Raw genomic sequence first — 25,943 nt, 5'->3', positions numbered from 1 at the left:
CCCCCCCCCTTTTTTTTTATTTTTCTTTATTTTATTTTCCGTGTTGTTTTTACTTTGGGGGGAAGAACGAAAGGGAATGGGGATGGGAAGGGGAACGGAGTGCAGACCTTGAGAGAAGGATCGAGCGAGAGGAAACACGGGACTCTGGCAATCTGGCGTTTAGGGTACAGGGGAAAGAAAGGGGGCAATGGAGGAACTGCTGATTTGGACCTGGAACCTCCTCGATCCAGCTTCGCGGTGCCGGCATGGGGGGGATGTCGTTGTTTTATATAACCCCCCCGGGTCTGGTGACTGCGACGCTATTGCATTGGCTGTTTTGTCCTCTTTTGGACGGAGAGAAATAAAACGGTGCTTTTTGTTCGTTCAACTATATTGTGAAGTCTGTGGTCGTGTCGTGGTGGTGGTGGTGGTGGTGTGGTAGTCAGGGGTCATATCGTCGAGGAAAAAGGGGTATCATTCCACACTCGACAACGTCCAAGCTATTCACTCTATATGCTCCTGCAGGCTTCAGGGGTAAGTATAGCATGCCTCCCCTCTACCATACGTCTAAACGCCACTCCACTTGCCAAACTGCGTATACCGCTTGAACATCTCCCTCAAGATGGCCCGTCCACTCGCATCCATAGCATCGTTCAAGATCTTCCTCACCGGCGGCGGCGTCACGTCGAAGATGCTATACATCCCCGGCTCCAGCGCCTCCTGCACGTCGCGCGGGATATCTAGCTCCAGCTGCAGCTTGACGTACTGCACCAGCAGGAGATACACGTGCCGGCCCGCGACCCTCTTCGCCGCGTCGGTCGCGGAGTCCAGCGCCCCGACGTACTGTGCCCGGGACACGGATGCGGCGGAGGGTTCGGTGACGAGGGTTACGAGGCGGGTGTACATTGCTGCGTGCTTTGCGTTGAGGAGCGAGCCATTGTTGTTGTTGTTGTTGCTGCTGTTGTTGCTGCTGTTGTTGCTACGGTTGTGGTTCGCGGCGGTGGTGTTGCCCCTGGACCGACGGCTCGTGTTATGCACCAAGGCGCGGAGGAGCGATTCCAGGGCCGTGAGGAGGATGTGGTAGTGGTCGTCCAGCCGTAGTCGGTGTCTCCTGATGACGATGCTGGCTAGCTTGCAGAGGCTCGTGAAGACGGCGGCCGACGAGGTTAGGTGGACTTTTGCCCGGTTGGCGGCCACGACGGAGATCGCGCTCATGGTTGTTTCAATGTTCCACTGGCTCATGGAGGTTGCTTTCGTGTCGAGGAGTGAGTGCAAGACTTCGGCGCAGCGGGAGAACTCCCTGGGGGTCCTTGTCTCGGCGAGGTACTTTGTCAGCCTGCTGTGGGCTGTAGCTAGATCGAAGGAGGTTGAGGTTTCGGAAGACTTGGGGTCGTCTGTTCTCAGGTTAGCCACTGCCTTCTTGTTTCTTTTTCTGAGCATGAAGCGCATAGACTTACCATCCATTTGGCTGACGATACGGCGAATGGCTAGCAAGTGGCCATCCGCCACCGGCGCGGTGCGCATCACCTCGATCAGCTTTTCGATATACTGCAGTCGTTGAGCATGATCGAGGTTGGCAACGATGGCGTCAACGCAAGCCTCCAGGGTCTCCTGGGGGTTAGTCGCCCCAACGGGATCAGGCACCTCGTCACCCTCCTCGGCAGAGACACCACCCCCTTCCCGGTCGAGGTCAAATAGCTTGTCAAAATCCGTCGGCCGGGGTTGGCCCAGATAGCCAGGGAAATTCTTGATCAAGAAAGTCCGGAGTCTCCAGCCCCTGAGGTGTCCCCTCGAGATGCTCTGTTGACTGGCCGCCTCCAACTCTGCTGTAACCTCGGGTTCGATGGTCTTCCGGAGCAGTTCCGGAGTCAAGGTCTCCGAGGCGTCAACGGCGAGGAGAAGATCGTTGATCTGCGCCTTCTTCTGCGTGTTGTTCTCGTTGGAAGACCGCCAGCCGCCAGCATAGTCGTCGAGAGGCCGCTTGACCATCTGGGCTAGCCGTAGCTGCACGGCATCAGGACGGACCGGGGCCTCATCTCCCGTAAAGTGTGGCGATGACGATACCACCGAGACGAGGGCCTTGAAGATGGGAATGTGGAGAGCGCTCTGCGCGTCGCCGTCCGTCGCGTCAGCGTCCAAGACGTATCGCTTCGCTTTGGTGAAATACGCCGAGCCCCATTCGTCAAAGTGGTCGTTCATCTGGCGCAACGTCGCAAGGGAGACGTCGTGAACAAGTCGGCCCATTCCCAGGGTCTGGATCGAGCGAGAGTGAGAAACGGACGAAGCGACACTGCTCGCAAGCGATGTGAGGTGTTTGAAAGCCATCCCGGAGTAGAACGTTGGCCGTCTCATCACCTTGACCATCAGTCCCAGGACCAAAGCCCAGGTGGACGGCGATACCGCAGCCTTCGCTTTCATCTTGCGCCTCTGTCCATGCAGTGTTTCCATGATGCGCTCCCTCTGCTGCCTGGATAGCAGTTCGTCCGGCACACCGGTTAGCGACCTCAGCGCGGCCCTGGGCCGGGCATCGTCCCAGCCGGCCGATTTCGACTGGAATTCCAGCGTGTCGATGACATAGTCCACGACTTTGCCGATAAACTCCGTCTCGTGATGGGTGGTCTCGTTGGCAAAGACGGCGTTCAGAGCACTGGTCAAGCGCTCACCAGAATAAGAAGAAGAAGAAGAAGAAGAGGCGTCATGGGCTGGAGGGATGGCGAGGATGCGCTGCAGGAATGTCGGGAGGGAAGAGGACTTTCTGGAAAGCAGTGGCAATAGCCGAGACGCCGCTCCCAGAGAGAAATCCACATACGATGCCGCTGCGGGCTGGGAATCGTCAAGCGGAGGCTTTTGCCGCCACCGCGTTTGTGCCTTTGAGGGATCCCATGAACCTCCCGGAGAACTGGGGTCGACTGACTGGACGTATTCTGCCAGACGCTCCGAGAACGAAGCAAGCAGATCCGAGAGACTGGGCTCATTGGGACCATCCGGGTAAGACGCCAGCCATATCGTCGTCGCACATTGGAAGGCTCGAAAGGTATCGGGGTGATCGAGCGGCTGTTTCGACAAGACCCTTTTCAGCTCGGGGCTGATAAGCGTCTGCATCTTGTTCGCGCTCGCGAAATCGGCCCACGACACGGTCTTGGCCAGGATGGGCCATCGCAAAGACTGGAGATCGCCCTGTAAATGCGCCGACGACCATACCGTCTCAACAAGGTCGAAAATCTTGGGCCCGACGACGTCGGAGAAGTCCTCGTCGGTGGCGGAGGATGCGATGGTATCGAGGAAAATCAACTTGGCTTCAGGAACGCCGTCTCCCTGCTCCTTGACCCATTGCAGAACGTTCAGCAACTGTTTGGGCGTCATGGACGACGTCTTGATGAGGTGGGTGAGACGAGAATTCCGATGAACCGCGTCCGTGAACCAAACCGGTCGCTTCTCCGGTTGTAGAACCAGCGAACGGTCACATTGGGTTAGCTGGGTATACCATCTCTTGAGGAACCCGGGCAGGTCGCGGGCCTTCTCGAAACCGCCAATGATGGCGTCTAGGAACTGCTTTACAGCTTCTTCGTCGGCCTGGGCTCGTATGGTGCCGCTGCGATCTTGCGAGAGCCGTTCCGCAACCGTAGCAAAGAGGCGTTCCCCCTTGTCCGTCAAGAGGAAGGCATCCGGGTCGCATTGTGCGATGAGCGAGAGGAGCTGCCAGCCCGTGGCGTCGTCATCGCCGAGAGCATGCGCATCGCAGATGGACCGCAAGTCTTGGAGCCGAATCTGAGAACCGGTCGCGATGGCATCCTGCAGTAGTATCCTCACCAGGGAAGACGTGAGCTGCGGCGGCTCGAGTTTGTTCAACCGCCGATACGCCAGCTTGAAGGTCTCCTCCGTCCATTCCCCTTCCGCTTTGGAGGCGGTGACCCCGCCAAAGATGCGAGGGGCCCTCGTTGCCAGGCGGAAGAAAACGGGGACGGAAACCGCGGAGATGGCTTTGGAGACGTCGATGGCAGTCGTGGGGATCTCCAAGTCGCGCCGGTTCAAGAAGGCCGACTTGGCCGGTAGCATGAGGTTGCGATGCATGAACGACTCTAGCTGTTCGGCCCATGTGGCCTTGACCCGGTCGTCCAGCGATGGGTGCGCGTCCTGTGCCAGGCCGACGAGTTTCCCCAGCAGCCCGAACCCGGGACGCGATAGGAACATGGCCGCCTCGAGGGCATCGGCGTGGCCCTGCAGCCGGAGATTCCACACCGTCGAGAGGGTCTGGATCCACGTCCTCTGGGACTCGGTCAAGTCGAGATGGCTCGTCGTCGCCGTCGTCGAAAGGTCGCACAGGGTCAGGACAGGCGCGAGGTATGTCACCATCTCGCTTGCCGGTTGTGAGAAGAGCGCCTTGATGTGTTCTGCGCCCATCTTTTCGTTCAAGCCAAGTGACGACGTGTGGTCCAGTCTGTCCAGGAGCACCCGGAGTGCATCCAATATGGCTTCCCCGGTGGCAATGCATCCCTCTCGGCTCTTCAAGCTATCGAGTTGAAATGTGTAGGTGGGTGTCCGTTTCCTCTTGTTACTCGACTCGGAGGTTCGGGAACTGTCCTCGTTGGGCTTGGCGACGGCCACGAGCGTCTGTTGCAAAATAGCCATGAACTTGCGATCGGCTAGGGACTTGGCCAGGGAGAAGAGGGGGATGCGCTGAAATGTGCAGCCTAGGATGCGCCACGTCAAGGGGAAGCGGCGTAGGGTCTCGGCGGTGTCGTTGTTCGGTTTCATGGATTTGAGGAGCCATCGTAGGACGCTTTCCTCGGCGGCAAAGTAGTTGCTCGAGCTGATGGAGGTCAAAAGAGTCCATATACTCTCGAGGTGTTGGCCTTGGTCTCCCGGTCCCGTCTGGTCGAGCGAACGAATAGCTTTGATGAGATCTCTTTCACGAGACTGCAGGAGAAATTCCATGGACAGTATCAGCACAGGCTTCATAAGGGCGTATGAGGAGGGAGGGAGGAGAGCCATGGACACTCACTTCACTATGTGCTTCGTCACTATCCACATCCATCATGATCGTATCCATGACTGCGAATGTCAATTGATTTTTTTTTTCTTCTTTTTTATTTATCGTACGCTTCCCCGTACTATTTCCTGGTAATTTATTTGTTTATTTCTGTTTGAAGCTCCCCCGCGACTTTTATCAGAAGCAGAAAGATGCAGCTCCAAAAAACTCGGGGATTCTGCCGCCCCACTCTTCCCGAAACGGTCACCTTGCCTCTTGACCGCCTTCGGGTGATCCAGCTAACGATTTCCCGTCTCAGGCCGAAAACAACATCACCAGTTCGTTCCTCAAGAGCAACCCCAAGCACACCATATCCCCGTGGAAATAGTGTCGCCTTTGTGAGCCCAACCATCCTACGGTCTATCAACGAACCCAATTGGCCCACTGACAGAATACCAGGCAGCACCAGAACCATGTCTGACACCGCTGTTTCCTCTCGCCAGAGCGCCGTCTCGCGGCCCGTCAGTGAGGCACTTCTCAACGAGAAGGTACTAATCATGACGTCGACCGTCGACCGTCGACTTTTTCCCGCGCCATACCACCCCTGCTTTGAGAAACACGAAGCACACTATACTGCAATCACGCACCGGACGGCTAACCAAAGCTTCTCATAGTGGGATCGCTGCCTCTCGAACCTCATCGTCAAGTCCTCCCTCGGCCTCGGATTCGGCGTCGTCTTCTCAGTCCTGCTGTTCAAGCGGAGGGCATGGCCCGCCTTCGTCGGCGTCGGGTTTGGAGCGGGTCGGGCGTATGAGGAGTGCAACTGGAGCTTGAGGCAGGCGGCGAAGGATCTGAAGAAACAGTCTTAATCGACCCTATTCCCAACACCAGACTCCACTGTTGGAGGGGAGGAACGCTGTGTTGGCGACCTGGCGCCCCAATGGAGAGGACAAGTCTCTGGTGAAGACACCTTGTATACCAACTCACACAACTTGCCCCGTCCGAGAGAGCGAAACGAGGAAGAAACCTCAGTAAGGACGAAGCCCCCGGTCCGGCCGCCTGGAGGCTACCTGGGATATGGATTTGGTTCGCGATATCAGATTAGGGAAGAGACGAAACGCTGGAATATATTTTTCTTTGTTCATCAGCTCTGTCACTGTTGGCACACTGACGTGTTGTCACTCCCAGTGTTTGATCCATGTTGGGGATTCTACTGTCCTAGGAAGTGCCCAAAGTCACTGGAAGCGCTGATCCGAGAGCATACATTTTCAGTCATGCCGTTGAACCGTTGGACATGGAAATATTCTCAGGCTTGGTTTGACACATTCCTCAGCCCTGGTATTCTGCCAACACTTCTCGACGACCACTCACGCTTGGACTGACTTTGAAGGAGCTTCTTCGCCACGAGCCACTCGGTATTCCACGGAGGGGCAGCCAGATGAGGAACTGGGTTAATAGTTGGGTCTTGTTGCAAAACAACAGGGAGATTGGGATGAGGCATTAGGGGTTGGACCCCTCTTGCCATTCCGGGTCTCTAAGGTATAAGTCGAGCTACCTCGCAGACACACTGATAGGTGCCTTATATTCTGCGAACCACATGTATTCCCCAAAAAAACAAAACGGTAGTTCAATCACGAGGTAACAGGATTGTATTGGTTTTCGAAACGGCCTCCAATGCCGAGTGATTCGCTCAAGATTTCGTAGGGCTCTGTTCATACCAAGACTTTATAGAACGACTCCCAATGGAAGGAAGACTTGACTAGAATAAGGACCTTGGGGAACTTGTTACAAATACTTTTACCATGATTGCCATTTTATTGTCATTGTTGCTGGAGAAGTCGAGAATCCAAGACGTGCAGAGTACCTAGGTACGAGAGGCATTCCAATCACCTCACATTCATTGGTCAGCCTAGGGAGTCGGGATGACTAATACAAAGTTCAACCAGCCGATCCGAGCCGCCACCTCCGAAACCGAGGGCCTTACATCACTCGTAATTTTCCGTCTCCCTCCTCTATCGACTCTTAACCCACAACATCACACACACCACACACGTATACACCATGCCACTGCAATAATGCCATCCTTACGCTGCCTAAACGCCCCCTCCGGCGCTCGCCTTTTCGTGCAACTCGCCAGCACAGACAAGCGACCTATCTCTCTGCCCACAAACCCGACAACGAGCCTCCCCCCGATCCTCGACATCCTCGTCCCGCGATGGACTAGTCACTCGCCATCCCCGCAAACGAGGGGGCGAGCGCAATTCAGCACAGCTGCTGCTACCGACTCTGACGCTACTTCTTCCACCCGCTCCGTGTCCCGCGCCCTGCCGTCGGTGATTGCGCACCCGAGACAACTCGTACAGCGTACCCCGTGGTCATCGGGATACCAGCCGCGAACCAGGAAAAGCCTCACCGCATCGCAGCGACGGACTTTCGCCTCTGCGGCACCCCTGGGCCATACCCGCTGCGTCTACAACCCGCAGGAAGACGAGGATGGGAAAGCAATGAGCATGGGAATCACAGACAGGGCTGGCAAGGTACAGTTGGTCTTTTTTTTTTTTCTTTTTTTTTTCTGTTTCTTCCTCCCACTAGCAATGTTGTACTCTGATCGTCGTCATTTCCTTGTCCTGCCCCAGGCCTTTTGCTGACAAATATGTTTTTTTCCACCCCTCACTACAGCGCCTTTCCCAAATCATGGCCAAGGACGCGAACCCGAACCTCGCCCTCCGCATCCAAGTCGAGAGCGGCGGGTGCCACGGCTTCCAGTACCTCATGAGCCTCATCACCCTCCCCGACCCGGACAGCCCCGACTGGTCGTCCGTCGTGCGGGAAGACGACAGCATCTTCCAGTATGCCCCTGACGCGGAGCCGCAGCCCGCCCCGACGACCCCGACCCGGGGCGCGCCCAAGATCATCCTCGACCAGCCGTCGCTGGAGCTGCTCAAGGATAGCAAGGTGGACTTCACCATGGAGTTGATCGGGTCGCAGTTCAAGATTACGGATAACCCGCATGCCACGAGCGCGTGCGGCTGTGGGACGAGTTTCGACATTAAGCTATAATGGGTATCGAGTGTACTGTATTTATACATCCTCCTCCGCATAGATTATTTCACGTCAAGCAGAAAACGAAGCATTGTTTCATCGATGGAACGAACACACGGGAGAAAATAATATATGGAGCCAGGGCACAGAGAGACGATTCGATTGGGAATCCGAGATGAAGGTCATTGAATGATCAAATTCACATAAAGCCCGTGTTTTTGTCATCGTATCAAAACGCCATGCCACCATGCATCATGAAAAATCCCCAAATGGTATTTGTTGTTTCGTTCGTCCTACGAAAGCCCAAGCCAACCAGACACCGATCCCAAGCGGAACGCTCTCTCCCCACCCTTTTTTTAGTTTGTTCTTCTAGTTCATCTGGCGGATGAGAGCGTTGATCTTTTCCTCACGGTTGCCGAGATCACCACCCTCAATGAAGTGCTTGAACTTGCGGGTGCGGAAGCCGCCAGTGGGGTTGCTGAGCTTGAAGGGCCACAGGAAGTTGGAGGCCTGCTTGAAGTTGGGGCCGACTGTGTGGATCTCGTGGATGAGGTCCTCCATGCAGATGATGCCGTACTTGCCGAGGTTCTCCTCGATGAGGGCGTTGTCGGTCAGGGGGATGCGCTGCTTGTTGATCTTGCCATAGCCGCGCTTGTAGATGAGCTCCTTGACCGACTTGAGGTTGGGGTAACCGTAGGCGACCCAGGGCTCGACAACCTTGATCATCTCGGTGGTGGCCTTGGTGACCCGGATGAAGACACCGTTGTTGATCTGGAGGAGACGGAGGAGCTGGAGGATCTTGCGGGGCTTGGGGGGGATCTTGTTGATACTGGAGTCCGGTGTCAGTCACTGTGGTGAGAGGTAGGGTATGTCACAATGCGGCCAAACTTACCCCTTGATGCGGATGACGAAGATCAACTTGGACTCGGCGGGAACGTAGGCCGAGTCATTCTCGCGGGCGACGCGGTTAAGACGGACCTTCTCGCGCTCTGCCTCACGGTACTCCTGGACGTACTTCTCGGCGCGCTTGAAGAGGATCTGGCGCTTCTCCTTGTTGGACTATACCCAGTCATGTCAGTGTCAGATTCCACTTTACTGGCTCAACGACATGGGGATAATATCCGGCAAAAAAAATCAGACCCGAAAGAAGATGATAAATTAAAATCAACAGCATCGACACCTTGTGTCTAGTTGAGGGCATGGTATGCATCATGAAAAGCGCGGAAGAGAGAACATCATGGGGGGCGGAACGGAACGTACGGTCTTCTTCTCCTCGTTGGCGGCGTTGCGCTCAGCGCGGGCCTTCTCCTGGCTCTTGCGCTTCTTGAGGAGAGTCTCAGGGACAAGGATGTCCTGCTTGGTGGGAACGGTACTGCACCGCCAGCATCAGATTAGTACGTAGTCCGACATACCGCAGGCAGGCAGTATGTGTAGCAGAGCGCCGGTGCGAGAATTGCAGCTGTAGCGCGACATTCTCACGTTGGCTAACTCGAATCCGACAGAAGAATTTAATCGGTGAGTGTGCGTCTCTTGTTTTTGGGGAAACCTGTCCACCATTCGGTGAAGACAAGCGGCACAAAGAGACAGTTCACTCATCCGACAACACCTCGAAGGGGAAGACTTCGAGAACAAAGTGCCAGCTGGAAAATCGAACTCTTCGAGTCAAAGCCTTTCGGCTTAATAGAGAGAGAGAGCGGTTCGGACCAAGCGGCAATGCATTTCAGGGCGAAGAGACAATCTTCATCCCCAACACCCCAGGCATCGTCTCTCCAAACCGTAAGCTGGTTTCCAAGCCTACAGGATTGGAGGGAGAAGCCCGGGAACGATCGAGCTGGCCGCCGAGCTTTTCGCCGCCCATGACCTTGCGGCCCAAGGCGAAAAGACTCGGTGTCCAGTTGAGAGGACCACGACAATCTGCATTCATCGAAACCGGGATGCAAGAGAGAAGGGCATCAAGGGGGTCGAGGAACATACGGAGCCATTTTGGACGGTTGTTGGGCGAGGTGTCCGGTGGGTTGTCGAGAGGAATTGGTCGTGGGAGAAGGTCGGCCAGAAAGAAAGGAGAAGAGAAAATTTCCTGAGATACGGGGTCCAGTTGGGAATACTTCGTACTTTCACAGCTTGACCTGGTGGAGAGACCCACACCCACAAAAAGACCCGAAAAGAAAAAAAGATATTTCGAAATTCCAGCCAAATAAAATCGGGGCGTCGGTTAGGGTTCACTCCCCCTGTACACTATCCCCAATCCGATTTATGCCGCCCCAGACCGCTTCCAGTTTGTAGGGCAAAATTCCCACTCAATCCTCATTGTGGACATTTCGTGGGTTTTTGGTCTTTACACCGATCATCACCAAGCCACAATCGCATCAACAACCGCCGCGATGCCTCCCAAGAAGACTGCGACCCGCGCCCCTCAGGAGAATGTCTCCTTGGGCCCCCAGATCCGCGAGGGTATGTTTTTTTCTCTTCTTCACAAGTCGCCTCGCGCTGTAGGAGAGAACTTGCGCGCTGACCAAAGGTACCCCGCCAATTGTCCAGGTGAACTCGTCTTCGGTGTCGCCCGCATCTTCGCCTCGTTCAACGACACCTTCGTCCACGTCACCGATCTCACGTTAGTTTCCCCCCGGATATACACGAAGAGCTAGGCTAGGAAAATTTGGGCGGATCTCTCCCCGTCCGTCGGCTGCGTGATTTGAAGAACTATCAAAAGAAAAAAAAAGAAGAAGAAAAAAAGAAAAAGGCTAACATTCTGGGTGATTCCAGTGGCCGTGAGACCATCTGCCGTGTCACCGGTGGCATGAAGGTCAAGGCCGACCGTGACGAGTCTTCTCCCTACGCCGCCATGTTGGCAGCCCAGGACGTCGCTGTTCGCTGCAAGGAACTCGGCATTACTGCCCTGCACATCAAGATCCGTGCCACTGGTGGTGAGTTTCTCGCCCCCTCTTCTCTCTCTCTCTCTCTCTCTCTCTCTCTCTCTCTCTCTCTCTCTCTCTCTCCCACATGCTAATACTCCCGCGCTCCAGGTAACGGCACCAAGACCCCCGGTCCCGGCGCCCAGTCTGCCCTCCGCGCCCTCGCCCGTGCCGGCATGAAGATCGGCCGCATCGAGGACGTCACCCCCACTCCCTCCGACTCTACCCGCCGGAAGGGTGGTCGCCGTGGTCGTCGTCTCTGAGCGCCAGGCCCTTCTCTCTTTACTACGACTGCTTTTACACGACTACGCCGAACGATTTTATTGGGGGCGTGGGAGTATTTTTTTTGCGGTTTTATTTTGGGATGGACAGGAGCTGGCCTCGAGAAGTATTCTGGCCTGGTCTCAATGGGTTGGCGTCGGGCACAATTACGAGGAGAACGGCTTTCACATCCCCCCCCCCTGGCTTTGTTAAATGCCTGGTCTCCATGTTTACCCTCTGCTGCTGCTCTGCGCAGTGGCTTTTAAGTAAACAGAATAGAAATCCGCCAGAAATGGCCTGAACTGAAGAGCAGCTCCTGATTCCGAACTCACGATTTGAACGAGGCAGTTCCGGACACTCTCTCTCGTAGTCGCATCGCATGCTGCAAGTGATATGAGAACTTGGTTTTAGGGGATTCTTATGCCGTGACAGGCTAAGCCGAGGGTATCGTGTCAAAGGCATCTATCTGATCGATCATACTTGGGCTCACAAGGGGTCGCCAGGGTGAAGTACTACACTCCCTGATCCCCCTGCGCTCCGCTAGAAACTTCGTCCTGTAGCCCACAAGTGACAAGCCTAGTCGGCCGCAGGCGCCTTCAACGTCCAAACCCCCCTCCCATACCCCCCCGAGTCGTCAATTTCCGCCACCGCACTCAACGCCTGCTTGAACTCCGCCTTCCTAGCCTCCGTCGTGCAGTACACGTCAAACCGGTTAATCAACTTCTGGGTCGTAGCCCTGCCGCCGCGCTCCCTCTTGATGAACTGGGTGATCATCCGTTTAAAGTCAGGCGGCTTGATGGGCGCCAAGTCCGGCCGGGGCGGGCGGCTCGACGAAACGGCCACCGTGACGGGACCGCGGCCGCGGCCGCGGCGGCGGGGCTCGCGTCTGCCGGCCTCCCCGACCTCGCCCGTCCAGGTGACGGTGCCCACGGGGTTACGGCGGGCGTCGGCCTCGGCCTGTCGCAGGTGGGCGCGGGCGCGGGCGGCGATCCGGTTGGCGTCCTCGGTGATGATGGCGAGGTCGGCCTGGACCTTGCGCTTGCCGTTGACGATCTTTTCGTGTTCGTAGGCGGTGTCAACGGAGCGGGCGAAGATGCCCTCGATCATGCGCTTCTCGTCGTGGGCGTGTTTGTCGTCGTACGTCTGTAGGCCGGCGACGGAGGCCATTCTCTCGACGTCGCGGGTTTCGTCTTGGGGACGACGGGGCTCGGCTCCTCCGTTGACGTAGGAAGCATCCGGCGGCGCAGGACTGTTGTCGTTGTTGTTGTTATGGTGGTGGTGGTGGTGGTGGTGGTTGGAGATGTCGCTCTTCTTCATCGGCGGCTCGCCGCGTGACTTGAACGTAACTTCGGCTCCTCGGAACAGCTTATTGCGGTCGTCTTGGCCTTTGTTGTCTCGGGCATTGCCGAGAGAGAACAGGTCGAATAGGTCGGTGAGATTAAAGGAGGCGCGTTGTTTCGGGTCCTTCAACACTTTGTCCGTCATGTACTGCTTGAAGATCTGACGGTGGTACATCTTTTCCTCGATGGTGCCCGACGTCACCAGGCGGTATATAGAGACGGACTTCGTCTGGCCGAGTCGCCACGCTCTCTCGCGGGCCTGCATGTCCGTAGACGGGTTCCAATCGGGGTCGAAGATGATGATGCGATCGGCGCCAGTGAGGTTCACGCCCAGCCCGCCGGTTCTCGTGGTCAAGAGGAAGACGTGTATGTTCCTGTCTGCGTTGAATCGGCCAATGAGGGCCTGGCGCTGGTGAACGGGGGTTTCCCCGTCCATGCGAAGATGGTTGATGCCGTCCATCTTTCCGATGAGTGATTCGAGAACGTTGAGCATCAGCTTGCTCTGGGAGAAGAGCAACGTTCGGTGACCGAACCGCTTCCAGAGTTGAAGCAGCCCTTGCACAACCTGCATCTTGCCGGATTTCTTCGGGTTCCCCCAGTCGTACCCTGGCCTGGTTCGAAGACGCAAGTCAAGAAGGTCGGGGTGGTTGCAGATCTTCCGAAGCACGTCAATGCCATATAGTTGGTTGCGTCTTCCGTCCATGACGGCCTGGCAGTCCTCGGAGCGGAGGAAGAGCTCATAGGCCTGCGTCTGCGACTCGGTGAGCTTGCAGAAGAGCACCTGCTCCGTCTTCTCCGGGAGATCGGCAGCGACGTCGATCTTGAGCCTCTGCAGGAGATACTGGCTGACCGTCTGTTTCAGGGTCTCGGCGCACTTCTCGGCGGCAATGATCTCGAGGTTGGTGGCGTTCGTATAGCTACCATGACGGATGGGGTTCTCGAACCGCTCCCTAAAGTCCACCAGCGTGCCCAACCGCATGGGGTAGATGAAGTCGAAGAGCGACCAGAGCTCCGAGAGGTTGTTCTGGATGGGCGTGCCCGAGAGGATGACGCGGTTGGGGGTGTTGAGCATTTTGCAAGTGACGGTGATCTCGGCATTGGGGTTGCGAATCTTGTGACCTTCGTCGAGGACGGCGTAGGCCCACTCCATATCGACCAGCTCATCGGCATACGTATGAAGGCCACTATATGTGGTGAGCAGGACGTGTCCGTCTCTCTGGACGCGCTGGACGACCTTCTTCGCAGCACCCAGGCGGCGATGGCCGGACTTGACGGGCCCGTCGAGGTCGTCGGCATCCTCGCGCCTCACGTTCAGCAAGCCACTGCCTGACGAATGCAGAATGGAAACGCGGAGGGGAGGCCACCATCTGTGGAACTCGTCGACCCATTGGCGGAGGACGGTGGCCGGGGTGACGACGATGACGGGCTTGGTGAGCAACTTGCTGTAGTGCAATGCGGCAATGAAAGCAATGACTTGGACTGTGAAGCAGTCAGCGACCTGTCAACCACACATACCATATGGCATACGCCACACGCCACACGCCACACGCCACACGCCACACAGCTGGTCTTCGAAGCGCGGTCAGGGGCAAATCGGGAAATCTCACCTGTTTTGCCCAGACCCATCTCATCACCGACAATACCACCGACTTGTTGGGTGTAAAGCTCGGCGAGCCACCGAACGCCGGTCTTTTGGTAAGAAAAGAGGGCAGGGTGTATGTCGCCCGGCAGTTTGAGTTCCTCGTCGAAGTGGTGATCGTCGGCATCAGGTGCCGGCTTGAACCACTCCTCCCCTTCGCTCTCTTCCTCGTCTCTGTTGCCCGCGGCTTCTCTGCGCTGGCGACGCGCGTGGCTGCGTCTCTTGACCCAATCTTCCAGGCGCGTTTGGTACATGGCCTCGTTCCCATCATCCACGCCTCGCAGATCCAACTTTTGCTCTTCTTCGGCGGCTGCCTTGGCCTTGCCTTTTCCTCTGCGCTTGACGGTACTGCGCTCGTCGGAATCGAATTCCTCTTCTAGGTCTTCCGGTTCCGCGGCTGACCCCGAAGCGGAGACATCTGACAAGGCCGCAGCAGGCTCGAACTCGTCGGACGAAGGGGCTTCCCTGTCAACCCTGCGTCTCTTCCTCGGACGCAGGGAAAACTCGGCCTCGGCTGTGGTGGGTAGCGCATCCTCGGAGGCTTCAGCAAAGCCAGGCATGCGTAGAATCTGATGGGATTGGGGTTCATCCGTCTCGTTTCTGTCGAGCAGCTCGGCTGCTGCCGCTGCTTCTGCTTCTGCCTTCGCCTCTGCCTCTGCATCTGCTTCCTCTTCTTCAAGTCCACCTCCTAAGCCCTGCGTATGAGAAGGTCCTCCGATTTGAGCAAAGGGAGTGATCTTGCCCGTCCGGACGAGGTAATCACGCCGGCTCTCGCCAGGCAGCCGAACGGCGTTGTTCCTATCGAGATTCTGTTCCGCGGCAGCGCTTTCCAGCCGGCGGGTTGCAATGCGAGTTTGAAAATCAGCAATGTCCTTGTCGATGTCCTTGATCTGGGTGTGAAGCTTGTCTATGTCGGCCTGGATTTTCCGTAGTCGAAACGGGATGTTGCGGTTGCCTTGCAGCTTGCGTTCTTCCGTGGTGCGCTGTGCCTCGAGTCTGGCCTTGGTGGCTTGTAGCTTCTCGATCCGGGCCTGGTCTTTCTTGTCCTGCTCATCTCGTAGGACTGCGGCAGCTTGCAGCGTTATGTCACGCTCGAGAGCATCCTGGTCTCGCACGTCGGTGGTGAGATTCTTTATGGCGGTCTCTTCGTCGATATTATCATCCACATTATCATCTAGAGGAGGCGCGGTGTCTTCCTTTGGCGGGTCCATATTGCTAGTGGCGGCAGTTGCCACCGTGTTCTCGATCAAATCGTCCGAAGCCATGATGAGATGTGAAAGAGAGTAGAACAGGTCGACAAGCAAGGAAGGTGGTGATTCACGAGTCAAGTATGGATTATGAAAGTCTTCTTAGAGATGAATGGAGTTGAATTGTGAAGCCAAAGGAAAGAGAGCTTGGCTGCGCGTGGTTGCTTCGCTTTTGTTGGTGTGAACGAAGTGGTGGATGGAGCGGATGTGATCTATTAATCAGGGGACTCGAAGGAGAAGATCATGTTCTCAGAGCAGTGTGGCTCCCCTCCAATATCTAAGCAAGAGAAGTGCATATCATAAGTGTAATAAAAGACGCTTATGTCTAGTCGTGGGATGCAGGAGGGATGTGGAGGTTTTGATGAGATGGAGGCAACAAAAGAGAAGATGAAAAGATCAAAAGACAAGATGTCGTTGCCTTCAGAGAGATACGTACTTTATTATTAGATAGGTACGTCCAATGACGCATAGCAGACTGACAAATCCCATCCCGAGAAAGCGGAATTGTGGCGGTGCAATCCCTATAGACCAATCGGAACATTTGCATCGCTCTATGTCGCCACATTTCTGACCGGGGCTCACCGAGTATCCGTCCTCCCGTACTCTTAAACTATGTGGAAATCAAGAATACGTAAGGTAGCTCATTTAAACTTCAATTCCCTCGTATCTTGGTCTTCATAGTATATATAACGTCATACGAGGTAGGGGATGATGGATTGCAAGGTTAACGCCACTATTCTCGAGGGACGAGCTCAGTACCTAGGTACCTTTCTCCATGATGTACTGGATGACTAATCCTACTCTACCTCCCCTGTCACCTGTCAAACAACTGGGTGAGACATCGACTTCACATTCGCCGATCCCGTAATCCCCTTGATCACTTCATGTCATGGCTGTGTCAACCCCCACCCTCACCCTCACCCTCACGGCAGTACCTATAGCGAATAGGATAGGCCAGAGTCTCTCAATACGTCTGTCTAGCCAGAGGCTCTTCTCGTCGAAAGCAGAACGAATGGAGCAACCTCCTTGGCTTCGAAATCTCCTGGCCGACGTCCACCCACCCCCAAAGCTCTATGCCTGGACAACCTCCAATCTTCCCCAGGATACGGACTCGGAGAAGTCCAACTCTTCCCCGAGGAAACCCCTTCAGCCGGCCCATGTGGAATCGTGTTCCGATCCAGAAAGACGGCGGCGCATCTACATCCTCGGAATCGGCAACCTCGGCATCCTCTTCGCAACATCCCTCGCCAAACTCCCGGATAGACCGCCTATCACCCTCGTAGTCCACCGAGAAGAGCTCCTCCGCTCATGGGCCGCCCATCCGGGCCTAGAGATCATCCGCGGCAGCACCACCGAGAAGCTTGCAGACTTCAACGTCGAATGGTGGACCGACCAGAAACCCACAACGGGCACGGCAACCGAGGTCGCCCAAGGCTCCGTCATCCCAACCCTCCTCGTCACCACCAAGGCATCCGTGGCCTTGCCGCAGGTAGACCGCATCCGCCGCTACCTCGGCGCGACCTCGACCGTCGCCTTCGCCCAGAACGGGATCTGCAAGCTCTGGCCCCCCTACGGCGCCGTCTACACCTCGTCCCGCTTCCCTCCGGGCGCCCATCCCAACTTTTTCGCCTGTGTGACCACCCACGGCGTCACTTCCGACGGTCGCTTCCGCAGCGAGCACGCCTCCGTCGCGGACGTCAAGGCCGGGCCCGTGCTGCTGAATCCCTCTGCGGAGGAGGACGAGGACGCCGCCGGCATCCCGGCCTACCTCCCTACCCTACTCGCGCGGGCCCCGGGACTCCACGGGAAAAGTGTCCCCACCGACGACCTCTGGATCCTGCAACTCGAGAAACTGGCCGTCAACTGCGTGGTCAACCCGTTGACCGCCGTCCTTCGGTGCAAGAACGGCGCCTTGTTCGAACGCCCCGACGGGGCCGTCATGCAACTCATCGACAAGCTCCTGCTGGAAGCGAGCGCGGTTTTTCGGCAGCTCATCCAAAGTCCCAGCACGGATGCCATCCTGGGAAAGGAAAGGCGGGAGGAAGGAAGCAGCAGCAGCAGCAGCAGAAGCAACAGCGACGAGGTAGTAATCGATCGCGACATCCTCCTGGACCGCTTCTCGTACCCGCAACTGAAGCGCATGGTCCTGGAGGTCGGACACAAGGTCCGCCAGAACACCAGCTCGATGTTACAGGACGTCCGGGCGGGCAAGCCCACGGAAATCAGGGACGTCAACGGCTGGCTCCTCGACACTGCCGCCATGCTGGGACGCCAGGCGGACGTACGCCATCATAGGACCCTCGTCGCCCTCGTTGAATCCCGAACCATCGTCGACGAGGAATCGATCCTCGACCACTTTCCTTCCTTGCGCCCTTCTTCGGCCGATGGCCCCCAAGCCGGGAGCCGATAGGCGAACATCATTCTCTCCTTTTTGCGTTGCCCCCAAAATCCCAGCCAGTGGAAGATGCTCAGATTAGCGAATCTCACGGCGGGGCCATCGTGTTGTCCTCCCGCGTACAAACGTATAGTATAGCCTGTCCGGAAGAATAAGAAACAACAACACGCGCCGATGCCAATCGCACAATCGCCCTGCTAGCCCTTCTCGCTCCCCGCCTATCATTGTTGCCCGGTGGCGCCACAGTCAGACGAAACCTACTCCGCCCCCCGCTCTCAGGGGAAGGCTTCTCTGGCAAACCGACAGGCCTACATACTCACGAGTGGCGCGGCAAAAGAGGAGCGTCTCTCCGGCGCATCACCGGCAAATTCTGCCCATGCCATGCCTAGCCAGGAGAAACCCGTCGGTTCGGGCCAACCAAAGGACACAGTGAGGCTCTTATAGACGCCGAATATAGGGGGGGGGGTCCGCCTCTTCCCCTCTTATTCATGCTCATACGAACAGCAGCTGCAGGGTTCCGCTCTACAGGAGCGAGTCACCCTCTCATGACGTGACGCGTAAGAGTCTTTTGGCGGGGGATATCGGCACATCCTACTGTGTTTTCCCAGGAACTGAGTATTCTGGGCATGTCTCTCGGGACCGGTAATCTTTTGCTTGCCGCACGCTCTATGCCCCCCCCCCCCCCCCCCTCCCCCCTGAGTCATGTCTTCTGCGCTTCTCTGGCAATCCACCCTAGAGAAGAGCCAGGCTGCTCAGATGCAAAAAGACGCATAGAATGCCCGTGAGCCACAGTGGCATCCTCTAGCAGTCCACCATGGGCGTTTGATGCGCCTTGGAATGGCACGCTTCTACTGAACCCCCCATCTCGGCACTACCCTATACGTCTCGACAGCACAGGCTAGAGCAAGGAACTCAATAGTAAAAAAAGCCATCCCCATACTCACTTCCTGTATGACACCTTCAATATCCCCAAGCGAAAAGATCCATGCGGCTCCCGACTAGGGTACAAGAAACGTACTGTCACAACCGACCAAATCACGCCTGCGAAAGCACCCCAGCAGCAATGAATGGTCGCCTCCGGCAACGGGACTATATGGTATGTAGGTAACACTGCTGCTGCTCGCCTGTATGGCGGCCGCATCGTCCGTCATTTTAAATGTTCCGACCTTGGCGGCTTCTACATGCGCCGCTCTACAACGTACCGAATAGCCACGGCCCCCAGTGCATGAATCATGCTGGCAAGGGGTGGGGGAAGGGGAAGATAGAACACAACGGCACGTCACATCGCATCGTCCATAGGCGAGTCGGCAGAGCAAGCAACTCGACATGTATTGCGTATCCATGCACGCGGCTGGACTGGTTGAACAAAATAAGGAGGAGGCTATCGTTATGTTTCACCGCCTCTTCGGGTTCGCCTCATTATGGGGATATCCCCTCCTCTCTCGGCGCAAACTGCCATATTGGCCATTACCCTCCTCCCAAAGAGGCGTTTCTAATTGCCAGACAAGCCATGCATCATATCCATATCCGGATCCCCGCGGGCCCTTGGAACGTTCGTCGCCGCATTGTCGGTCGTAAACAAAGTCAAAGTCCCTTGCGGAAGTCAGTGCGCTTCGGACAGTATCCGAGCCCCCCCTTTTTTTCTTTTTTTTTTCTTTTCTTTTCTTTCCTCCAGACACCCACCCCCCTAACGTACAGAGTACAAAACTTACACACACACCTCCTCGCATTAACCTACAACGTATGTACAACGTATGTACACCGGGACCAGCCTTCAAGATTCGGTCCGCTGCTATCCGTATACTTCGTACAAACGGTCCTGCCCCCGTCGATGAAACAAATTCCACCATGGTAATATAGGTAAGGCTTTTACAACGTACAGCTTGCGGAGGATTAATACCTCCGGGTTCTTCGGAAACTCCCTCTGTCATGCATGAAGGAAGCTGTCACCTCCTCTCCGCTTGCCGTCGTACGGAGTACATAAGACGCATCGTAGATCACCCATCTCAACTTCGAGGGGCCGAGAAAGGGAGGGGAACCGTGGCATGTACGGCCGGAGATTTTTGATTTTTTTTTGTAATGCTCCAGAGATGCCATGCAACCCTTCTTCTCCTTTGGCAAACTCGCCTTGTGCATACCTAGTGGTCAGGGCATTGGCGTCTGTTTATAGGTATTGTCAGCTCTCCAGCGGTCTTCTCACGTGTTGCTAGGGGGCAGTTGATGTCTCCCTCCCTCTCGGCCCTACACCCTACACTAAAGAGGGCCAAGGTAGTCTTCGAATGGCTCTCTCCCAGTCGGGCGTCGAGACTTGAGGACGTACCGGTAACTACGAACATCTGCCGAAAACTCCCATCGCTCGCTAGGGTAGAGTCTTCCACCTTGACCCAAGATGCCGCTACGACCAGCGATGTGGTATCTCGTTTGGGTTGCACGCATTGTGGGTGTCGAGCCACACCAGCCACTTGGCGGTTGTCTTTTCGAACCCCCCCCCAACCCCCCCCCCTGCCATGAGGGGAAAGGGGATATAGCAGAACCTGGCGGATCTATATCGAACCATTCAACCCGAGATGAACGCGCGCCCGCCGGGCAGGGCAGCAATCAACATGGGGGATTTCTCGAGGCAGCACGTCCCTTGCGCCATCAGACAAGAACAAGGCTCGGAAAAGGTCTAGGACGTTGTTTCTCCTACCCGTTTGCCCGCCATCCCGACCCTGGCTTCTTGATCCAAGTTCGAACGCGTCCCTTCAGAGCACGTACATACAACGTATGTACTGTCGTAGCCCAGCCCCCTTTTAACCGCTGCCATCGATTGTCACCCAGCCATTGAAGATCTTCGTGTTTCCGGCCGACAATTAACCACGAAAACAATCCGTTCGCCTGAAGACAGACAGTGGTTCCATGTTCGCAGAGATCCAGCGCACTGACATGTTGCCAAATAAGGCAATATTATGCAAATCATGGGGACCAAAATGATAGAATTATAACAGACAACATAGGAGATGTTAAAATAAAAGAAGGAAGTATAAAGGGTGGGGAAGGAAAAGAGACAGAAAAGAAATTCAAGAAAAAAAGCAGAAAAGAAAAAAACAAGAAAAAAACAAGTCAACAAGAACAGATAAATGCCAACACAAACTTGCCCCCCAAGCCGTGTACCCAACCAAGCTGCGACTCGTCCCCCAAATTCCGCCGTTGTTCCAAAATTATTCTCCCCATAAGCCAGCACCCTAGACACCTTGTATGAAGTTTCCCTATTTCAGCCACGCACCTAAGAAACTGTTCCATAATGAACTCGCTGAGATGAGTGCGAACCTCCCACGGGAATTCCTTTTCCCTACCATGTGATCCCGCAACGATTCAATTCTGGCCAGTCGATGCTGCATATGTCGCATCCGAAGAGGCGGAATGAATGCTGCGCGACTTGAAATGGCCCCACCTAGGGGCGGGCGGGTATTAGACGAAGCGTACAGTGCAGATATTGTCGTAAAGCAAAGAGTAACAAGCGGGTATATGGGTCCGTTGTCTATGTCATGATCGTAGAGGAAGAAGAATTAAAGAAAAAGAGAATCCGGGTATCTGGAAGAAGAGAACGACTTCGGCCTCCGCAATTCGAGATTACAGACGCCGAATCGAATCGGAATTAGGTTGAGAAGCAACCGGATGAGTTCCCCTGGCTCTGGTGTTGCCGACTTTCTGAAGCCAGAGAGCCTTGTCAAGGCAGGGGAGAAAATAAAGAAAACACCTTCCCCTTTCGGGGTTGCTGCGGAACGGGAGAGTAAGACGTGTCGTCCATCTTTTTAAAGTGGCAATTTCATGCCATATCGAAGGACTGATAGTTGCCTTCGCCCGTGATGGGCTCTTCTGTACTATAAGAGCTGGTGTGAGAAGTCGGTGTCCCCAGGCTCAGGCGCCGAAGCTCCTGGAGGGGACACTGATTGCTATAAAGGAGGGCCGTATAGTTCGTGGGCTCGCTCCCTGCAAGCCGCTGGGGTGAATCCGGCCCCTAGTTTGTTGGCCACAATGCGCCACTTTTCGTTCTCGTACTCTTGCATGGCAGCACGAAGCTTTTCGTCCTAGGGCGGAGGAGAGAGCCATGTCAGCATTGATCCGTACGCAGACGGGGCAAGAAAGGACATACCGTTTCGTCAGTCCACTGGGTGGTCTTGGCCTTCAACTTTGTGCAGTACCGCACTTGGAGGGTCCCTGAAGACCTCCCCGGAAAGAAGTCGGCAATCTGCTTCCAGGTGAGATTCTTGTTTTCCTTCAAATCGATCAGAAGCTGGTCGTCCTCGGGCGTGAACTTGAGCTTCGGCCCCCTTGGTCTTGGTGCTGCTGGCGGCATTCCCGGTTGCCCCACGACGCTCGGGGCCCCGCCAACGCCGCCTTCTCCCTCCCTTCTCGTCAACTTGGAAGGTGGCCCTGTGTCGGGTAGCCTGTGATGATGGTGTGTCGGTGGATGGACGGCGGATTGCGCCGCAGCTTCGGCGTAGGCGGCTCCGAGAGATGTTTGCTGCATGCTCTCGAGCTCACCTTGTTCAAGATCCGGCATGGGAGGAATGGACAGTTCCAGTTCGTCGGGATGAGGACGCTTGATACCAGAGTGATGCGCGTGAGTGGGCGACGGTGCCGTCATTGATGGGTACAGCGGTGCCACGACTGCCCCCGGACCGGCGAAGTGAGAGGCGGCCGCCAGGTGTCGAGAATGTCCCATTTGGGAAGGGTCCAAGATGACCTGCTGCTGTTGCTGCTGCTGGTGGTGGTGAGGGTGAGGGTGAGGGTGGTGGTGGTGTTGCGACATGGCGTGATGGTGCGCCTGGTGGGCGCCAGGCTGTTCTGGTACACCGTGGGCGGGGCCGCCAGTGTGGTGAATCGAGCCCCGGTGGTGATGATGGTGTTGCGAAGAAGCATCATAACCGTGCTGCTGATGGCTCTGCTCGGCCGGATGCGACTCCTGTGCCGAGTAACCGACATTGTAGTCCCCTACTCGGTAGTTGCCCGCCAGCGTGTCTCCCAAACATCGGTTCCGCCAGAGCGAACCGCTCTGGACGGCCGCCGGGCTCTGGGTAGAAAGAATCGGAATTACGAAAGCCCTCTCGAGCTGCGTCGTCGTCGGTGGACGCGGGCGTCGTTCGTCTTACGGGCGTATAGGTGCAGAATCGCGTGGTTGGTAGAACAGGCTTGCAGAACCTGAATGGTTGGAGACGTTGTTGGGTGGCAGTTCGGTTGTCCGTGCGCTTTCCTTCCTGTTCTTTCTGTTGCTGCTAATTGACGGTGATGGTGAATGTGGCAGTGGCGGTAGTGTACAACGTCGTCGTAGTCGTGGTTTGTGGTGTCCTTCGTTGGGTCTTTGCGTAGAACCGTGTATGGAAGAGGACTACTATGAGGTGCCAAGGGTTAGGATGAGTCCCTAACCGTAAATGATAAGCGAAAAGATTATTAAGATGAGATGGATGTCGACGCAACCATGTCACCTTACTCGGTGCCCAAGGTTGCCACTTGTGCACGAAGCTCTCGGGATCTTCCTTACCTGATATGATTCCCGACTGATTTTGGCAGCTGTATATAAACAATGGCAGATGGTCGGAAGATCGGGAAGGCTATATGTGGGCGACGGTTGTTTATCATGTAATATATAACCTTTGGACGTATCTTAACGAAAAGAGGTAGGTGGCGGTGTGGGTGTGCGTGGAGTGAAGGCCGAACAGGCGGAAGTGGGAGGAGGTATGTTGACTTCCCGGGGCTAAACCAGCGGGCTCCACGAAGTAGAGAGACCCCTCCCCCCGGCTCAAGGCACAGAGAGAGAGAGAGAGAGAAAGAGCATAATATGGGATGCTTGGTTCACTCTCGCGGGCGAACATGTGGCCTGCTAAGAGGTTCGGGTCTCCGGGTGGGTGGGAGTGACTAGCCGCGCATCGATGACGGTGGTAGCATAATTTGGGCAACTTATGCCATTGACGGTTCTCCCAATCGGGAAGCAGGGAACCCTGTCAGTCAGCCGGAATGATACAAAAGAGGAGATGGTACGGATGGAAGCAGGGTGTCAAAAACCCCGGCATTGAGGTAGCTTCCGGGGATCCTGGATGGTCAGGGATAGCAGAGGACAAGCAAAGTGGGCGCTGGGGTAGCACGGATGCGGCATAGAAGATTCAAAATAGCTGCCACCAGCCCGATAGTGAAGATGCATTGAAACAAGCCTTACTATGCAAGATTAGACAAAAGCAAACCCGACCGGGAAGCCAGGCACTGCTTCGTGACGACCCCGTGTGGCTGTGCTCAGAAGAGTATCCGTAGTTCGTCTGCGACGAAGAGACAACGCTGTACTGGTACATGTGTGTCAAGAGGAGACGTGAGCAGGTATCCGTAGTTGACCAAGCAAAAGCCAGGGAGATGGATGGGCAAAGTAAACGGTTCTTGTGTGGACTCGACAGGTGGGTTCGCTATATCAGAGCTGGGGAGGGTATAGCCGAGCCAGGGAATTGAAGTGATTTCTCCACGCTAATAGGGCGATGTGGGTGAAAGGCTCGAAAAGCTTGCAGGTAACGACAAAGCTAGGCCTTACTAGTAACTCTAGTGCCGAGGAGACGACGGCAAGGTGGCCCAAAAGAGAAAAGAAGGAGTGGGATCCATGGCTTGGTCTGTGGTTTTCCCCCCTTCCCTTCTCCTTTTCGTCGAGTACGTAGTACGAAGTAGTTGTTACTCTGCTCTTCTTGTCTGAAGAGCCAAGTCTGCCGCCTGAAGGCGGACGGCCCTGGAAATTGCCAAGGTCACTGGCACTCAGACTCGGCCGCCACAAGCCCGGGATCTGATCGGGACGTTGGAAAGGGGGGCGGGCCCTACGGCGAGCCCGGCTGACATAACGAGACGATTCCGATGTCACGGGAAGAAATGCCCCCCCCCCCTTGGATGCGAAATTCGAATGTCGCAGGACGAGAGTGGTGCATGAAAGAACAGCCAGGCTAGAGAGTAGTGCCAAGTACGAAGAAAACAAACGAAGCTCAAGCGTGAGTTTGCGTGAGAAGAGTCCGCTATGCACTGCAACCGTGAACTGGCATGGGATTTTTGACGTGCAGGGGGGGCAATATTGGGATGGGTGGCTGGTAATTACATCGGACAGTGTGGGGGAGACCGACCAGGGCCGGGGGGGGGCATACCGGTACTCCGTAGAACCGTGAGGGAGGGTTGGGTTGGTGGAATTTCAGGAATTTCAGGGCAGTCCGAAGTCACTCTGTCCCTGCCAAGCAAAATCCAACGTACAACGGTGTACGGATAACATGGGACGGGAAGCGAGGGCTTGGGCTGCGCGATAGCTGGGAGGGGCGGGCCACGACCGTGATGCTGTCGTTCGCTGGTCGTTCGGAGGACGAAACGCAAGAGCCTGTCCTTGTCACGGGGTTTGTCGCGCTGCAGTTGGCGCGTAACTCAGCCCCGATAGTGTCGCCTGGGCGTCATTGGCCATCGACGGAACATGGTGATGGCAACGTCGTTAGAGGGTCTGACAACGGGGCGTTTCAGTAGTACTTCGCACACGTGGAGTAGCGTACGGTCGAACCTACGTACATGAGACAGCAGACTCCATGCCATTGCCCTGGCGTTGGTATGTCATGCCTGACGCGATGGTTGGAAGTTTGGGGGAGGGAGCAAGGGCCAAAGAAATTGATCGGGCTCTCTTGAGAATTTGTCATCGATGACAAGGCAGAGACGAGAAGCACATAAGTCTTCCAGCATTGACTGACTGTACGAAGTACGGATATGCGTTGCACGGAACTGGGTGAAGATTGCCGGGACTGCATGAGCCAACATGTTTCACCCGCACCGGGCAATTAAAAGGGTGTGTTATGCGACCGGGTCGTCCTAATCCCGAAGTTCTCGAAGGCGGCGAACTTGTTCTAGCGTGTATCTTTCGACGTAGTGTCTCAGTGGCTGGGAAAGGGGAGAAGTTGGGGAGACGAGGTCGTTTGATGAAGCCTCCGCGAGGATTTCAAAGCAATGCATCGTAAATGTCGTCATGTCGTGAAGCATCGAGAAATAATACTTGGAAACGGGTGGAGAGACGAGACGACGCATGGACACGATGAACCATGCGACAAAAACAAAGAAACGGATTTTGATAGGATCGATCAGCTGGGGCAGCGGAGGTCAAATAGCAAATGCGTGAAGCTGAA

At 55.8% G+C, this 25,943-nt stretch overlaps 9 protein-coding genes across 9 annotated transcripts; 5 read left to right on the top strand and 4 right to left on the bottom strand.

Annotated features, from left to right (window-relative positions):
- Nucleotides 1-163: 163 nt before the first annotated feature.
- On the bottom strand, nt 164-5,111 carry SODALDRAFT_333053 (hypothetical protein). Its single transcript, XM_028611872.1, has 3 exons — nt 4,982-5,111; nt 1,437-4,896; nt 164-1,373 (listed from the first exon to the last, which is right to left on the bottom strand). Exons 1-3 carry the CDS (start codon nt 5,012-5,014, stop codon nt 547-549), a joined length of 4,320 nt encoding a protein of 1,439 aa, XP_028466274.1. The 5' UTR covers nt 5,015-5,111; the 3' UTR covers nt 164-546.
- A 302-nt stretch (nt 5,112-5,413) lies between these two features.
- On the top strand, nt 5,414-6,069 carry SODALDRAFT_333052 (DUF543-domain-containing protein). The gene is made up of 2 exons (XM_028611871.1): nt 5,414-5,496; nt 5,623-6,069. The coding sequence occupies exons 1-2, from the start codon at nt 5,422-5,424 to the stop codon at nt 5,815-5,817; spliced, it is 270 nt and encodes an 89-aa protein (XP_028466273.1). The 5' UTR covers nt 5,414-5,421; the 3' UTR covers nt 5,818-6,069.
- An 836-nt stretch (nt 6,070-6,905) lies between these two features.
- SODALDRAFT_350692 (hypothetical protein) lies at nt 6,906-8,193 on the top strand. The gene is made up of 2 exons (XM_028613497.1): nt 6,906-7,485; nt 7,628-8,193. The coding sequence occupies exons 1-2, from the start codon at nt 7,024-7,026 to the stop codon at nt 8,006-8,008; spliced, it is 843 nt and encodes a 280-aa protein (XP_028466272.1). The 5' UTR covers nt 6,906-7,023; the 3' UTR covers nt 8,009-8,193.
- A 166-nt stretch (nt 8,194-8,359) lies between these two features.
- SODALDRAFT_339867 (60S ribosomal protein L7) lies at nt 8,360-9,463 on the bottom strand (the record flags this gene model as incomplete). The annotated part of the gene is made up of 4 exons (XM_028612892.1): nt 8,360-8,819; nt 8,883-9,049; nt 9,251-9,343; nt 9,389-9,463. The coding sequence occupies 4 exons, from the start codon at nt 9,461-9,463 to the stop codon at nt 8,360-8,362; spliced, it is 795 nt and encodes a 264-aa protein (XP_028466271.1).
- Nucleotides 9,464-10,367: 904 nt separating this feature from the next.
- SODALDRAFT_333045 (40S ribosomal protein S14) lies at nt 10,368-11,367 on the top strand. The gene is made up of 4 exons (XM_028611870.1): nt 10,368-10,441; nt 10,529-10,601; nt 10,754-10,914; nt 11,014-11,367. The coding sequence occupies exons 1-4, from the start codon at nt 10,372-10,374 to the stop codon at nt 11,163-11,165; spliced, it is 456 nt and encodes a 151-aa protein (XP_028466270.1). The 5' UTR covers nt 10,368-10,371; the 3' UTR covers nt 11,166-11,367.
- A 200-nt stretch (nt 11,368-11,567) lies between these two features.
- On the bottom strand, nt 11,568-15,757 carry SODALDRAFT_344412 (hypothetical protein). The gene is made up of 2 exons (XM_028613163.1): nt 14,111-15,757; nt 11,568-13,982 (listed from the first exon to the last, which is right to left on the bottom strand). The coding sequence occupies exons 1-2, from the start codon at nt 15,405-15,407 to the stop codon at nt 11,740-11,742; spliced, it is 3,540 nt and encodes a 1,179-aa protein (XP_028466269.1). The 5' UTR covers nt 15,408-15,757; the 3' UTR covers nt 11,568-11,739.
- Nucleotides 15,758-16,155: 398 nt separating this feature from the next.
- SODALDRAFT_333043 (6-phosphogluconate dehydrogenase C-terminal domain-like protein) lies at nt 16,156-18,155 on the top strand. The gene has a single exon (XM_028611869.1). It carries the CDS (start codon nt 16,279-16,281, stop codon nt 17,797-17,799), a length of 1,521 nt encoding a protein of 506 aa, XP_028466268.1. The 5' UTR covers nt 16,156-16,278; the 3' UTR covers nt 17,800-18,155.
- Nucleotides 18,156-18,714: 559 nt separating this feature from the next.
- SODALDRAFT_162896 (hypothetical protein) lies at nt 18,715-19,822 on the top strand. Its single transcript, XM_028606946.1, has one exon. It carries the CDS (start codon nt 18,941-18,943, stop codon nt 19,637-19,639), a length of 699 nt encoding a protein of 232 aa, XP_028466267.1. The 5' UTR covers nt 18,715-18,940; the 3' UTR covers nt 19,640-19,822.
- A 1,897-nt stretch (nt 19,823-21,719) lies between these two features.
- SODALDRAFT_339863 (hypothetical protein) lies at nt 21,720-24,110 on the bottom strand (the record flags this gene model as incomplete). Its single annotated transcript, XM_028612891.1, has 3 exons — nt 21,720-21,854; nt 21,920-22,914; nt 23,981-24,110. 3 exons carry the CDS (start codon nt 24,108-24,110, stop codon nt 21,720-21,722), a joined length of 1,260 nt encoding a protein of 419 aa, XP_028466266.1.
- Between the last annotated feature and the right edge of the window lie 1,833 nt (nt 24,111-25,943).

The sequence above is a fragment of the Sodiomyces alkalinus genome (genome assembly GCF_003711515.1).
Source record: "Sodiomyces alkalinus F11 unplaced genomic scaffold SODALscaffold_5, whole genome shotgun sequence".
Taxonomy (NCBI): Eukaryota; Fungi; Ascomycota; class Sordariomycetes; order Glomerellales; family Plectosphaerellaceae; genus Sodiomyces; species Sodiomyces alkalinus.
Note: the sequence above shows the minus strand (reverse complement) of the source record. Positions and strands in the feature narration are given on the sequence as shown.

Bases quoted from the DNA above. Each gene is read 5' to 3' on its own strand.
- SODALDRAFT_333045 (XM_028611870.1), top strand. From the start codon at position 10,372: ATGCCTCCCAAGAAGACTGCGACCCGCGCCCCTCAGGAGAATGTCTCC. The intron at 10,442-10,528 runs GTATGTTTTTTT...CCAATTGTCCAG, and splicing joins GGGCCCCCAGATCCGCGAGG to GTGAACTCGTCTTCGGTGTC. The intron at 10,915-11,013 runs GTGAGTTTCTCG...CCCGCGCTCCAG, and splicing joins CAAGATCCGTGCCACTGGTG to GTAACGGCACCAAGACCCCC.
- SODALDRAFT_333053 (XM_028611872.1), bottom strand. From the start codon at position 5,014: ATGGATGTGGATAGTGACGAAGCACATAGTGAA. The intron at 4,897-4,981 runs GTGAGTGTCCAT...TTTCTCCTGCAG, and splicing joins GTGACGAAGCACATAGTGAA to TCTCGTGAAAGAGATCTCAT. The intron at 1,374-1,436 runs GTAAGTCTATGC...ACCTGAGAACAG, and splicing joins TATCGTCAGCCAAATGGATG to ACGACCCCAAGTCTTCCGAA.
- SODALDRAFT_344412 (XM_028613163.1), bottom strand. From the start codon at position 15,407: ATGGCTTCGGACGATTTGATCGAGAACACGGTGGCAACTGCCGCCACT. The intron at 13,983-14,110 runs GTGAGATTTCCC...ACTGCTTCACAG, and splicing joins GATGGGTCTGGGCAAAACAG to TCCAAGTCATTGCTTTCATT.
- SODALDRAFT_333052 (XM_028611871.1), top strand. From the start codon at position 5,422: ATGTCTGACACCGCTGTTTCCTCTCGCCAGAGCGCCGTCTCGCGGCCC. The intron at 5,497-5,622 runs GTACTAATCATG...AGCTTCTCATAG, and splicing joins AGGCACTTCTCAACGAGAAG to TGGGATCGCTGCCTCTCGAA.
- SODALDRAFT_333043 (XM_028611869.1), top strand. From the start codon at position 16,279: ATGGCTGTGTCAACCCCCACCCTCACCCTCACCCTCACGGCAGTACCT.
- SODALDRAFT_350692 (XM_028613497.1), top strand. From the start codon at position 7,024: ATGCCATCCTTACGCTGCCTAAACGCCCCCTCCGGCGCTCGCCTTTTC. The intron at 7,486-7,627 runs GTACAGTTGGTC...CCCTCACTACAG, and splicing joins TCACAGACAGGGCTGGCAAG to CGCCTTTCCCAAATCATGGC.
- SODALDRAFT_162896 (XM_028606946.1), top strand. From the start codon at position 18,941: ATGTTCCGACCTTGGCGGCTTCTACATGCGCCGCTCTACAACGTACCG.